A 16,125-nucleotide genomic window follows, 5' to 3' on the forward strand; every position below is an offset into this window, starting at 1 on the left:
ACTAATGTGGGACTATATTTGCAGCTCAACAACGCTTCCGCCCTGGGGCTCACACCATATTTTTTCGACACACCTTTGTTAGGGGCCCCGTGATAACATAAACTCCACAATGGTATGATTATGGCTGGAACTGGTTTGATTTTTACCTAGCAATCGATCCATTACATAATATATTTTCAGGCTGATAATAAATTTTAACCAGCCCATTGGATCGGGTGATTTTTTTTACCAACCCAGCTATAATAGGTCGATTGATGGTTTCTGAAATTGTCAAAATTCAGTTTACTGATAATTATCGTCAAACAACTACATTGATAACATTTTATTAAAAAAATATATATAAAACAAACGCCGTGGTATTTTTTTAAGGAGAGTTTAGTGAACCCCACCCCCCCCCCCCCCTAACGTATTTGGGTATACGAGGATGGATCCATCCCCTTTTGTGATATTATTAAAAACCCTCTGGTTGTTTAATTAAATAAATATTTAATTACATAATTATATATGATATATCTATACTACCCCTCTACTTATAATGATAACCCTAATTATTTTCTAAATCAGCCACCCATTCTCTCTCTCTCTCTCATCAATCACGTTTTTTTTTCTTTTTCTCCCTTCTCCACAATCCGCCGCCATCTCCTCCGCTTCCACTTCCGCCTGACGTCGCCATCTCCGTCCCTGATACGCGTTTTTCTCACGTATAAATTATCGCAAGTACGCAGTGTCGCATTTTGTAGAACAGTGGTTCTGGATATCGATCCACAGGGACCTATAGATTCACATGTTGAGTAATGTAATTATATTATCTAGCCGATCGTAAATGGTTGGAATGGTGATAAACCCTAGTTTAATAACGAACAAGGTTGAGAACATGCAAATATATAGACTATATGTAAATAGAATAGCGACAACTCTAAACGGGAGGGTTTCGATTTAAAAGCGACTTCTATGGCAAAATCCACCAATGTATAATCAACAACGATCTACAAATCTGTTATCTAAAGTCACATTCCTATTCGTTAACCCTGACGCTAAAGTAATATAACCTCCGTCTCCAGTGTAGTTAGAGTCTACCCACATGTCCGACGTCTCCGTTCAGAACCTGATATTAAGGGAGCATTTAGGTCAAGTCCTGAAGGGCTACCCGAGGTGCATCATGTCTCCGTTTCCACAACCCGAGCTATGTTTTCCTAACTTCAAAAAAGAAATCATCTCTCGAGTTCATTCCTATTTAATATCAATCCAAGAGATGATCAATCAATCAGAAGCATTTAATACATGAAAACATAAACGAAATCAAAACACGACAAATAGATAACAGAAACGGAGATCGAAATCAATATATACAAGGTTGCATTACCCTAGAAGAAAATGTTCTTAGTTCATAATAAACATAGTGTCAAAAGAATGTACACAAGAAATGAAAAACAAAACGTAAAGAAATTGAGAAAAACCCAAGTCGAAACCCCCGCTGAATATTCCCGCGAAGAACTGTCGAAAACCGTAAAAAGTTGAAGAAGAATGAATAATGAAAGGGCCTTCCTATTTATAGTTAATGCAAAGCTTTCTCAAGAAGCTTTGCAAAAAATATATTCTCTAAAAAATCGTGCCCAGATCGCGATACAGAATGGCTGGATCGCGATCTGGCAGCCTCGGGGAACTGCCCACCGCCATGCCAGATCGCGATCCGCAGTTGAGGGTCTGAAGCAAAACTACACTGTGAGACCCCCCAGATCACGATACGGAGTGTTGGATCACGATTTGGATCTTGAGTGAAAAGGCTACTGTGACAACCCGCAGATCGCGATACGGAGTGCTGGATCGCGATTTGGGTCTGGATCGAAAAGCCTTCTGTAACAACCCCCAAATTGCGATACGGAGTGCTGGATCGCGATCTCGATCTTGATCAGCAATTCTTCTGTGACATCCCCAAATCGCGATACACATACCTTGTATTGCGATCTGGGTCTTCTGGGCCCTAAATTTGGCTTGAAAAATCGGTTTCGCTTTCAAATGGCTTCGACTCGGCAAAAATAGCTAACAAAACCTAGAAATAGAAATAAAACAAGAAACACGTAGTATGTACAAATAAAGCCGAAACTCGAGCGAACGAAGACCAAAACTCGAAGATTCGATAAGTAATCGTGTAAAACGAACACTTATCAGTCCCCCGCCGCCAGAAGCCTCTATGTATCAGCCCCATGATGAAAAAATCTCAGACGTAAAATTTCCTCTTCTTTTTTGGTGATTTGAGTGACAATGTGGATGATCCTTATCAATAAAGATCCGTTGATTGACAATAATCTCATTGATTTCAGAATGAAGATCGACCATTTGCTTCAAATCTTGAAGTTTTTCTCTCTCTTTTCTTAATTTTTTTAGATTATTTACTTTAGGATTTCGCTGGGGAAGATGACGTTTTTTATTGATTACATATTATGCTATTTATTTTAGTTGTTTTATTGAATAGTTGATTTAACATAGAGTTGATTTTTGATAAATGAAAGTTGTTGGAGATGCGTTGATTAAATAACTAGTTAATTTCACAATAGAAATAATATAGTTAATATATAGTTGATTTAATAAACAATCAAACTGATGTATAGTTGTTTTAGGTGAAGATTAAAAAATATAGCAAAAAATATATTAAAAACATTTAAAAAAACTTAAAAAGACAGTTTTTTTTTTTAAATTATTATTTTTTAAATAAAAATTAAATAAAAAAACAAAAAATAATTTAAAATATAAAAAATGAAAATAGTATCAAAGTAGGTAATGTATAGTGAAAGGGAGAAGGGTAAATTTGTAATAAAGCAATGGATGGGTCTACCATTAATAAAACAAAAGTGACCGACCCATCCTCACTAAAAAAAGGCTAGAGGCTCACTGATAATCCCTTCCTTTTTTTAAGTGGATATGGGATCATCAAAATAGTTAGGATTTTAAATTAAATCAACAAGGAAAAAAAGTTAGACATAAATCTTCCACCATAAATTGGGAATGTTCATATTTAGAATTAGTTTGACTTTCAGAATTATATTTTTTGTGGACTTGCTATTAACTATTTTGAACTGATAAATTAACGTGGCTAGTTGCCAGCATATGTATTTTTGTTCTCCAAAAATTTATTTTTTTAAAGTAAATTAGGTGGCGGATATACCAATCAACCGACTCATTTCGAAATCAAATATACGGTAGCCAACCATCAATCGGCCCAAAAAGATTGGATCGACAATTGTTTGTTAAATTTGACCAAAATTGGTTTATGATCTCATTTCTAGATGAAGGAAAGGCTAAAAGCGCATTATATCCCTGTGGTTTTGAAAAATGGGCAATCAGTTAATTGTCAACCCGGAGACCTTTTGGCTCGTGAGTCCCGTGACTCTTAGAACGGCTTACACATGCCCTCCTAATGCTATTTTGAATCTGAAAGAGTCTTACAGCCTTGCTCGTTTTATCGGATGGGTCAATTTTTAAGGCGATAATTTACCGACTCAATCCAGTCTCAGCCCTAGGTATGATATTGTTCAATCTGGACCAAATCCACTTGATTTTGTTGTTGAATTTTCTGAAAAGACCTCAAACCAATAGAGTTGTTATGATAGTAATATTACTGTGGTTGACAATAAAATTAATGTATCATTAATATTATTGTCAACCACATCAATATTATTATTTTTGTTGGATTTTTTATTTTGTTCGCTTTGTTGACCGATCAACGTAATTATATTATTGTCTAGTATTGTAATAATTGTGTGGCTGACAATCATTACTTTCAACCAAACTAATATTACTGTGGTTGACAATAATTATACTGTCAACCACAACAATATTATTTTTTTTTTTTTTTTTTTGCTTTATTGAGGGCAGTGGTGGATCCGAGATAAAAATCCAGGGTATGCCGCATAGAAAAAAAAAATTAAATATTCGAGTATAACATAGCAAAAAATACCAATGCTTCAATTACAACTCATATTGAAAACTATTTCTAGTTCAAGCGAAAATACATTCTCCTCTTACTCATGACTTGAAAAAATAAAGATTTAGGGTTCAGATTTGGGAGAGGCGCGTTTTTTGGGAGAGGGGCTGAAAGAAAATTAATCAAGGAAAAAAAAATAAACTACAATTTTCTGCATTTTGGGAGAGGGGCTGAAAAAAAAAATTAATTGGGGGGAAAACAAAGAGAGAGGGGCTAAAAAAATTAATTGAGGGGAAAACAAAGAGAGAGGGGCTAAAAAAATTAATTGAGGCAAAAAAAAGGGAGGGGCTGAAAAAAAATTAGTTGAGGCAAAAAAAAGGGAGATTGGCTAAAAAAATTAAGGGGACGGCTAAAACAAATACCGTTTCTTTCTCACTTCAATACCACCAACATGAAAAATAGATAATAAATAGGTAATGGCATTAATACCCTTAATACAATCAATACCACACAAATTTTGTGTGTGATATTGATTTTCATTAAGGGTAACAATATCATTACCTATTTATTATCTATTTATTTTTTATGTTGGTATTGAAGTAAGAAAAAAATAGTATTTGGTTTAGTCGAGAGAGGCTAGAAAAAATTAATTGCCAAAAAAAGAAAGGTAGAGGACTGAAAAAAAAAATTAAAGGAGGCAAAAAAAAAGAAAATAAAAAAAAGAAACAGAATTTTTGTATCCTGCCAAATTCAAACTCACGACTTATTTAGACATCTTTACCACTGTACCAAACTCTATTTCAGAATTTAGGGTGGTCAACATAATAATCCGCCCCTGTTGAGGGGTCAACATAATAATACTACTGTCCAATATTTTAATATTACTATACTTGATAGTCATATTAGTTTTTACCGTCAACTTTCATAATATTACTGTGGTTAGGGGTAGAAATCGGAGGAATCAGATCGGATATAGAGTTTTCGGAAAACTTCTAATTTTTTCGGAACATAATTATGCATTTCGATTCCGATTCCAATTCCGAAAATTTTGGAATCTGAGAATGAGATCCGATTCCGAAATAATTGGAAATTTCAGAAATATCGGAAATATCGGAATCCCGAAACTTTCTGAAAATGTGGCAAAAGAATAAAAGAAAAATCAAATTCAACAAAGAAAAAAAAACTCAGCAATGGCTAATCTGACGCACAAACGCAAATTTCTATTTTACTGGAACAAATCGACATATTACACATGTATAATTTCATAAATAACACGAAATCTACTGAATGTTACAAAAACAGTAAAAGAAAAGAAATAAAAAATCTTTGATTTATGAGATCTACTTTTCGACTCTAAAACTATTGCGGAAGATGATAAGTTTACAATGAATTACACAAGATATTTGATTGAGCCGAACAAAATTAGAGAAGAAGCAAGAAATTAGAAAACTCATTAGGTTTGTTAGGAGTAAAAGAAACTGTTATTTTAGTTTACCCTCCGACCTAATGTCTAGCATACAAAGTAGGGCTGTGCATGGATCGGTTTTAACCATCAACCAACCCATTTTCGACCCACAATTTATGATGGTTAATCAACCATCAACCGACCCATTTAAGTTGGGTCGATAATGTCAACCAACCCATGTATAGGTGGGTCGATAATGGTTTCTAATATGCTAAAAAGTTGGTTAGTCGGTTAATATCGGCCAACCAACTTTATTCATTAATTTATTATTTGTTAATTTTAATTAAAATATTTAATATTTTTAATTTCAAATTTCTATTTTATATCACATTTATTAAATTGTTTAATATTGACCAAAATCCCAAACGCAATAAATCTAACTTAATTATCTAATTTGAACTATTTTAATTTTAAGACATACAATCTAAATATTTGGACGATTATTATTTGTTGAACTAGTTATGTTTAATTGCAATATATATGCACGTAATGTTTTGAATCTTTTATTTGAATATTATTGAACTAGTCGCATTTAATTTATAAAAGATATAGCGTTGTAACATGTAATAAAATATAAAAAAAAAATTAAAAAATATTTAGATGGATGACCCATCAACCAAACCACCAACCAACCCATTAAATTGGTTTTCAACCATCATCCAACCCATGTAAGTTGGGTCGATAACGGTTTCCAATATTTACCAAAGTTGGTTGGATGGGTTGGGTTGGTTTTATGCCTGGTTTTTAACCAAACCAACCAACGCACAGCCCTAATACAAAGTGCTGAAATAAAAAGAGAATATAATTACTTACTTAAAAATTATATTTTTGTACCAAAAGAAGCATGAATTATTTGATTAATGGATCTTTTATTGTAACTGGTGAAAATATTTGGAATAAATCTTGTTAAAAATTATAATTTGAAATAACTTGATAACAAAATAGATAAAGGATTTTTTTTAATTTTTTTTGTAAAATATTCCTTTTTGTAATAAAACACATAATTTTTAAATATTCTCTTGAGATATTGATGTATTTTATTTTTGCACTTTGTAGTTTCGAAAATCGGTTGAAGGACCGATGAATATAAAACAAATTGATTTGACATGGCATTCTAAAAATTACCGTAAAAAATATTAAAATTACCTTCATTAGCTTAATAAATTCCCCTGAGATGCATTGTGAATGATTTATTGTGTTTCGGAAGTGTAAAGTGAAATTAATTTTCTTCGAGGGTGAAAGTATCAAAGATCTATATTTTGAGGTCTCGTTTGGTTGGGGAGATTAGCCATTATTAACTAAATAATAAGACTTTGTTTAATGTATGGAATCCCTAATAACTTATCGGGTCGACCCGCAAATATAATGTTATCACGACGTATCTTGCCTTTTAGGTATGTTTTTTTATTGGACCTTCCAATGTCCAATAATATAATTGAGTTTTATTAAATTATTTAATTTCATCTTGGCAACCAAACAAGGCCTAAAAGGGTATAAGTGGGATTAAGCCAAAATTAAACCGGTGTTTGTAGTTTAATTAATAAGAAACAAACGTGCATCAACGCAGTCCATTCATTTTCAAACTTTACAACCAATATTATAATATGATAAAGACATTGGTGGGAGTATTAGAGAATTGAGATTACATGAGGGGACCAACTACACCATTATCAACTTAAACTTCTTTCTAGGGTTTTCATTCGTCAAGAGCTTTTACTTTCCCAAAAATAAGATGATAATTTTATCTAGATGTAGTTGTTTAATTCAGTTAAAATAATTAATACAACTTGTGGTATGTGTATATTTTGATAAGTTTCATGTTTTTGCAATAAGCTTTAATCTTTTTTAGGTTAAGACTTACTTAAGATGCTCTAGCTGCACATATTTATATGTTGATGTACTAACAAAAAGAGTACTTTTAGTAATACCCAAGTTATGGCTATATGAGACCATCCCACTACTATAGAATTAAATAAATATTTTAATAGACTCTGTAAGTAAATAAATATTTTAATAGACTCTGTAAGTGCAGCTGCGAGATACTGATAAAATAATCTAGATCGTTGATACTTATCACACACGAAGTGTATACTGCGTGATCTCCACGAACATGCCTAGATCAGTATAAGAGATTAATTAATATAATACAAAAAAGTGACATTTCATCTTGTCAATAAAACGAAAAAATCGTAAAAATATTTTCTCAGATCTCTAGTCTGAAAATGAGTGACGAGCATGAAAAAATGCTCCCAATAGCCAACGTAGGGCGGATGATGAAGAAGATCCTCCCACCGAGTGCAAAGGTTTCAAGAGAAGCAAAAGAGAGAATGCAACAATGTGCATCGGAGTTCATATGTTTTGTGACCGGTGAAGCATCCGATCGATGTCACAAAGAGAACCGCAAGACGGTGAACGGAGACGACATATGTTGGGCTCTGAGTTCACTTGGATTCGACAACTATTCAGAGGCAATGCTAAGGTACTTGCAAAACTTTAGGGGGTTTGAGAGAGAAAATGCTAACCAAAGTAATAATTGTAAGGCTAATAGCGGTGAAGTAGAGAAAGATGAAGGAAGCATTTGTGGAGATATTTCAGCCCCATCTTTTGATTTTGGATACTAGAGAGAGGAGGAATATCCTCAATCAAACCCTATTGAAAATATATCTTCAAAAAGAACAGCTATTCTTACAATGGTGAAAAGTAATTTGTTTTTGCAACACTGAGCCCTCTTGTATGTTTTATATATATGGAATCAAAATTAATACAACATTAAGTTGTATTAATTAATTTATATATATATATATATATATATATATATATATATATATATATATATATATATATATATATATATATATATATGTGTGTGTGTGTGTGTGTGTGTCTCTAGTTTCATTTTAGCTGTGTAAAGCATTTTGAGAAGGGAAGATCACGAAGCAATAATCTTTCTAATTAAATTAATTTAATTTTGCCATTAAGCAAGTTTAGTAGTTAAATTAAGTACGAAAATTAGCTTTTGCTCTACCGCATCAACAAGTTCTTCACTAGTTTAAACCGTTGTCAGCATTCATTATTGTATGCAGCCCATGAAAAATAAGCAGTGACTATATTGGAATAATATATTCAATGCATTATCCCATTAGAGTTTCTAACTACATTTCAGGGGGTGAGTGTAATTATCGATACCACAGGGACCTTAAAGTTATTTAAGCATACCTCAGGGGTGTGGGTGTAATTTACCCTTAATTAAATCTACGGTTCAATCTCACCCAGTGTAACTAGGTCTAGCATCTAATTTCCATTAATATCGTGTTCACTTTTCATTCTTTATTTAGCCATGAATTGAAATAATTTTCAAAGTTCAAAATTACTACCACAACTTGTAATAAATTAGATGCACGAGTATATGAACCAACCCTTTAACTAAAAAAGTGAACTCTCTCCACACACCAACACAGACAAACACACACTAACACACAAATTAAGAGTACACTCTTAAAGAACCTTAATATGCATGTGTCCCATGATATGCCTGTCTATTTTTCAAAGAGACCACTAGGTCTTATTAGTACACTAAATTCTGTTTTTTTTTTTTCCTTATATTATATTATTATATTAAGATCTCATTTGGTTGTCTGCCATGATAAGAATAGTCAAGATACGGTTAAACCATTTAATGAAAATCCAAGTATTTTATCGGACCCTGGGACATTCAACTAAAAAACTTATAAGTTAAAGATGAGACATGGTTAAGATAACCATGATAACAAAATATTTCCGGGTCCACCAGACAAGTTATTGGAATACCAAACATCAAACAACCTCCAATTATTTAGCTTATAATGGTTAAATCTCCCCAACCAAAGTTTAGAGACATGATTAGATTAGGTACACCTCGTTTGGTTGGGGAGATTAGCATGATTAATGATTTGACTTTGTTTGATGTTTGATATCCCGATAAATTGACCGATCAACCCGCAAATATTATGTTACCATGGATTATCATGACTTTTGAGAAGTTTTTTTGTTGGATATCCCCGAATCCGATAAAACAATTGGGTTTTCATTAACTTATTTAATCGCATCTTGACTAATTTTAGCATGACAGTCATACCTGACCTTAATATTTTACAATCTCAATTAGAGGGTAAACTGTTTTTTTTTAACCCCCTGTGTTATGGAAAATATGCACCAAACACCCCTGTGTTAATTTTATTGTATTAGTTCTGATATAAATAATTATATTAATAATTTTGAAAATTCGACTTTCAAAAATTGAATAAATGTATTTGACTTAATTTCAAAAAAATAATTCAACATTTAAATAAATAATTAAATTTTACATAAATTATAATACTTGTATTGTAAACACTACTAGAAAATCGCATATTAGCTACGGACGAATTCGTTGCCAATTAACACAAATCCGTTGCTAATTGTTGATTAGCGATGGATTAAGCCCGTCCCAAAGTCCGTCGAAAAAAGTCGCGTCGCTAAAATTTAGCTACGACAAACAAAAATCCGTAGCTAATTGTTAGCGATAGAATAATCTGTGGCTAAATCCGGCGCTATGTTAGCAATAGAATAAAACAACGCTGAATACGTCGCTATCATAGCAATAAAACAATCTGCTGCCAAATTTATCACTAATTTTAGATAGGCATATAGCCCTAGCTACTTCCGTTGCAAAAATTGAATTGAATTTTAAAAAAAATAATATAATATAATATATATATATATATATATATATATATATATATATATATATATATATATATATATATATATATATATAAACGCACATATCAATGCTATAATTTTATACCTATTAATATATTTATATACCATAACAGTATCATACATACAAAATCATAGGACAATTATAAACTGGAATTACAAATTCTAATAGCAGTCTTCCAAAAGCATGAAACATAGTCAATCATATTCTTAAGTGCCATGTTCTCTCACGAGGTCCTTGTGCTTGATCTTCATGCTTTACTTGTATCCCATCCTCTAGCTTGCTATATCTATAAAAGAAAGAAAAGATAAATGTAATTAGCCAAATGGTGACTTAAGCTAAGAAGACAACTTAGATGGTAATAACTACTTAGGTATACTATTTACCTTCAAATGTAGCACCTGTTGTTGAATAATTATATTACCAAGAGAAACAAATAACAGAGAAAAGATAAAACAAATTTGAGAAATGAGAAACATAGCAAACCTAACTTGAATCTTTATTCAGACTTTCATCCTTGATGAAAGAGATTTCTAGAAGTAATACAAGCCAAGATCCCATTCCTGTTAAAAAAGTATAAAAAAAAAAAAAAAGAATTCATTCCAATTAACATTTAAAGATCATGCTACTGAAAGGCTGACATGTAGCAAAATAGAAGAAAGTTCAGAGATATTAGCTAGATATTAATCAGAGCAATGTATAATATTAAATTAAACAAAAAGACTGATATAGTCATACTTGAGAAAGTCGAGCAATTTTCTGCTAGAGTAAAATCAAACTCTCCTCATTGATATTCACATATGGCAGGATCTTTGATCACTTGTCTTGACTGCAAACATAGAAGAACCAATAAGCAAAACTAAAATCTGATATGAACAAAATAAGGTAGAATGTATTTATAAAAAATCTAAAACTTCAATAAGGAGCATGTTATCTCCACATAGTAAACATTTCCAGCATATCCAAACAATCTAAATTGCCTTCAAACATACCCATGACTGCACCTTATATATGGAAGCTTGAGAAAATTACAAAGAAGCAAACCACATCACCAATCAGTTTCAAGCACATGATACACTGTGACATTCTTATGTACAATTAAATGAATAAAAGTAGATGATTGCTACAATATTACTATATTAATAGCATGTTAATAGTAAAAACAACAAAACATTGCAATTGTATTTATTTTTTACTGTGTGGCTCGAGAAAGGCATTTATTCACCTTGTTCTACTGAGTGATAAACTCTCAATCATCAATTTAATTGCACTCCAGATTGGTGGAATTTGTATTTTGCTGAGTTTCTCTGTGATTGGAAACAAAAATGTCTGCCATCAATACAAACAATTCTTAGGAACTTTGAATCTTTGACAGTAGTTTCAATATTGACCTAAAACATGTATTAAAGGCTATTGAAGAACATACCACATGAAACATAGAGAATAATTTGCAAGAAGGATGAACCGACGAAACTGCAAGATTTTGAACTTTTAGTAAAAGAATGAAAAAGCCATTGCTAAAAAGTAAATTAAGTTGCATATAATCGATACATTGCTTATGTAGCTTAAACCATATAGAAGCAATTAGGCCTACAAAAAATCCTGGTACTCTTATGCATATAAAAGATACATAAAACAACCTAAATAATTATAAAAAAAATTATTAAAAATATATATTGTACAAATAAACAAACCTTCTATGCTCTCAAATCTCAATGTACCGAATTGTTGCTTTGTTCTCCTCATTTTAACCTCTTGAAATATCTCTAGGTAAACAACCCTACAATGGAATATAGATATTTCTTCCAATACATTAAAGATATGCAATTACATACACACATGTTAATCAGATCTTCTTCCCCCTTCTAAACACACTTCAGAAACATCTAAAAATTCGGGGAAAAAAAAGAAGAAATACAGAACTTACCATAAATGATATGCAGTAGCAGACGTTGTCATCGCTCTCAATTGATATATTAGGGCTTACTACAACTCCGACATATTTTTTGGCCGGCAGATCGAAGGGCTTATTTTCCAAAGGCAGCAACGAGAAAAATTTTCAATGGGAGTTTCTTTGTTGATGAAGGGTAACTGGGTTTTGGACGAAGAGAGGAAAATGGAATTGGGGTTTGGGCCCTTGGCTTGTGTATGGCGAAAATGAGAGAGGGAAAGATTTTGAAGTGGAGGAAAATGTAAAAAATTAAAAGGGGTGGAGTTTTTTTAATACTTCTATTTTCTTTAAATTACACATATCTAATTTTACATTTGGAACAAATTTTATTACTATTATTTTATTTAAAAGTCAACTATGAAAATTAATTGGAAGTAACATACTTAAGAGATATTTTTTACTATAATGTAATCAATAATTCATTTAATTTAACAAACTAACAAATAAATAATTGTTGAAAAAGATTAAAAAGTGATATAATATACAAAGTATGAATTGAAATCACTGTTTATAATTTTCAATAGTACATTAAGAAAAAAAAATCAATTGTTCAATAATTTAAAAATATATTTAAATTTTATATTAATTAGTTTTTTAAGTTTTTCCCTAATTGCTTATAAAAAGTGAGTACGATTTAATAATAGATAAATACGAATGTAAATTGTAAACAATTACAATAATAAACAAATTCAAAAAAAATAGTACTATAATATGAATATTTAAATGTATATTAAAACCCAACACATTAAATATATTGATTTAAATTAAAAGGACATTCAGTTAATCAGAAACGGATTTTTATATGCCGCTATTTTTCATCACCGTAATAATTTCGTTAGCAATGGATTTGTTGTTCGTCGATACATTTGTTGCTAAATACTTATTTTAGAAACAAATTTATTATCCCTCGCTAATTTTTGTTACTAAAGTATTTGTCTTAGCCACGAACCCGCGTCTATCGCTACACCCGTTGCTAAATATTTAACTTAGTAACGAATATGTCATTCGTTGCTTATTTTCGTCGCTATAACTAAAACTTCGGAAGAAAAGGGACGATTTTTTGTTTCGTTGCTAATTTTATCGCTAAATATGTATTTTCGCAACAGAACAGCAATCCGTTGCTATTGTCCGTCGCGAATACGCAATTTTCTAGTAGTGAAATAACATGCACCAAACCCCGTGTTGTGTTATGAAAATTTTGCATGGAATCCCCTAAATAGTTAACGGTGTTAATTATTAACGGAATGTGAGATTTCATGCAAGATAAAAGAAAACACAATGGGATTCTATGCAATAAAATTAACACACGAAAGTTTGGTGCATGTTTTTCATAACACAGTGGGTTTTATGCAGTTTACACATCAATTGTAAACCAATATAATAATAAAAGAAAATTATAGAGACCTAGAATATTTGCGTCAAGGTTAGGGTACGTACTTTTAAAAGCCTGAAATCTATAATCTATGGTTTCCACAAATATTTTGGGACCACTTCTCCAATATCTATAATCTTCCTTTGCTCACAGTTCCCGAATATATAATGTAATGGTACACCTACACATATTCCTGTGAATAAACTAAAAATATGATTGTTACATTTTATAGATGGGCAAATGATAAATAGGCTCATGACAAATACACTTAATTAAAAAGTGGACAGTCAACTTTTTTGTCTTTCAAATAAATTTAGATGATTCAAATTTATTTACAAATAAGAAAAATCATTTTATATATATTAAAATTACCCCAAATTACTTGAAATCCTAATTCAACTCAAATTTCATGAATTACAGTCCAATTTAGTTGAATTTCACCAATTAACCAATTCTGACCTTTATTTCAATTTTGAACCCAATTTTGACCGCCACCGCTGGAGACCACCGGTCACCCGTCGTTGACCGGCGGTCTCCTGCGTTGACTTTTATTTTTGAAAACTTTTTTTTTTTTTCTGAAATTTATTTTCCGACAGGTCAACCGCCGGTCTCTGGCGTTGACTTTTTTTTTGGGAAACTTTTGTTTTTTGAAAGATTTTTCCGGCAGGTCAACCGCCGGTCTTTGGGTTGACTTTTTTTTTTCTTTTTTGTTAACTTGTTTTTTCATGAAAAAAAATATTTTAATTAATATTACTGTCTTGGCAATAATATTATTGTTTGAGACAGTAATTAATATTAGTAAGGTTGCTGTTCGAGAAAATAATATTCATAATATTACTGTTTGAGACAGTAATATTACTATTTGGGACGATAATATACTATTTGGGACAATAATATTAATAATATTACTATCTCAGAAAATAATTTTGTTGTTAACATAATAATTAAGAGAGGAATTTAAAAAAAAATAAAAATAAAAAAATCAACGGCAGTTAACCGGCTGAAAGATAAAATTTGAGAAAAAAAAAGGTTTTCAAAAAAAATGAGACGAGTATCCATTGCATACGTCCGTTTTCTTTTTATAGATTTGTGAATCTTCTTAAGTCAAAACTTTCCACAATCGTTTGGGTTTTTTAAAAAATCACTCAAAAACTCTTCAATCGAAGTAGGAACCTGTAATTTTTCACTTTCAACCAAATCAACGGACAAATTTTAAATTTAGATAATTTTCCAAATTTAATTCGAGAAATTCGAAACCGAAATTTATATTTAGAAATTCAACAACACTAAATATAATTGAATTTAAATATAATAAGAGTACAATATAGGAATTTTATTTAGAACAATAAAATTAAAAAGATGATAAATGAGTGAAATGGGATTTAAAATTAAAATTAAAAAAATGATATGTAATTATCATTTGAGTATAAAAATTCCTCATGCATTTATCATTTGAGTATAAAAAAAGTGACAATTCTTTTCTTCTTTCATATAGGAGGTTTAAGTATTATACTAGAATTTTCAGCATAACTAGTCAGCATTCATTATTAATTGCGATAATTTTTATCCCATCCTTCCCATTCTATTTGTCTTTCAAGAGATATATTTTTTTTCAAATTAATTGTCACTTTAGGATTCTAATAAAGTATTTATTGTGTTCTCAATTATCCTCTTACTACTCTTAAGAGAATTAATGGTAAAACATTTATCAAAGTGGTTTTTTCGTAATTTTATTATGATTTTTCTAGAATTCATACATATTTATTAGCTTTCTTAATATGTGTGAATTAGCTTAAAACGACAATTAACATGGGAATGAGGAAGTACAAGTTAATTAATTACTAAGGACAATGCTAAATGGCCAGATTCTGGCCGGCCAGAATCTAATTTTTTATTATTTTTTAGTATTTTTTATCTTGTAATTAAATTTTATACCATTTATACCCTCTAATAGTGTTAGGGCTCGTTCGGTTACCGCTATAAGGTTCTACTGACTAAATAGTAGGGGCTAATAGCATGTCCGGTTGGTAAGATTCACACTTTTTCAAATCCGCTACTAAAATCAAAGCCCGCTATTAAATGCTACTATTTCTTTAAATTAGTAGCACCCCTCCCCCGAGATTAATTTAATAGGGGGTGACTAAAAAGGAAAAAGACAATTTTATCCTTAAATTCATATTTTATTATTGTAAACTAAGTGGTTTTATAGACAATTCATATATAATAACCGATTTTAACAAATTTAATAGAAAATCTAATCTAAGAAACCGAACATGCTACTAACTAAATAATTAATTAGTCAGTAGGAAGTTAATCCAATCTCATGTAATCAAATCTAATCCAATATAGGTAACCGAACAAGCCCTTAGTTCCAAACTTAATAGCGTGTCCGAGTTTTGGGGGCCCGAAACCGATTCGCGGGTCTTGATGGGTTCGGTCAGGGTAAGGGCCAGATTTTTAATTCGAAAAATGTTGTGGGTTGGGGTCGAACTTGTGTTGCTTGAAAACACATATAAATCCCAATCACTGAGCTATATCAATTATTCGTTATTTTAGTAGCAATAAATAAATAACAAAAGTGTAAAATGATTATAATAAATAATGTTAAATAAATTATTAATTAGCATATTCATTATTTTAAATAATGTTAACTAAATTATTGAAAAAATGTAAAATA

General features: G+C 31.0%; 1 protein-coding gene and 1 long non-coding RNA gene across 4 annotated transcripts; one reads left to right on the plus strand and one right to left on the minus strand.

The window, feature by feature from the left end:
• The first annotated feature begins 7,499 nt into the window (after positions 1-7,499).
• On the plus strand, positions 7,500-8,132 carry LOC105976335 (nuclear transcription factor Y subunit B-5). The gene has a single exon (XM_088813614.1). It carries the CDS (start codon positions 7,610-7,612, stop codon positions 8,006-8,008), a length of 399 nt encoding a protein of 132 aa, XP_088669740.1. The 5' UTR covers positions 7,500-7,609; the 3' UTR covers positions 8,009-8,132.
• A 2,136-nt stretch (positions 8,133-10,268) lies between these two features.
• LOC148765338 (uncharacterized) lies at positions 10,269-12,296 on the minus strand. 3 transcript variants are annotated; one of them, XR_016029726.1, is made up of 6 exons: positions 12,053-12,296; positions 11,552-11,905; positions 11,351-11,432; positions 10,864-10,954; positions 10,617-10,688; positions 10,269-10,414 (listed from the first exon to the last, which is right to left on the minus strand). It is a non-coding gene; the product is annotated as an uncharacterized LOC148765338 (long non-coding RNA). The 3 variants fall into 3 exon arrangements; XR_016029728.1 differs by having other exon boundaries at positions 10,269-10,408; positions 10,512-10,688; XR_016029727.1 differs by having other exon boundaries at positions 11,351-11,454.
• Between the last annotated feature and the right edge of the window lie 3,829 nt (positions 12,297-16,125).

This window comes from Erythranthe guttata, chromosome 14, assembly GCF_056151865.1.
Source record: "Erythranthe guttata isolate IM_541 chromosome 14, IM_541, whole genome shotgun sequence".
Taxonomy (NCBI): Eukaryota; Viridiplantae; Streptophyta; class Magnoliopsida; order Lamiales; family Phrymaceae; genus Erythranthe; species Erythranthe guttata.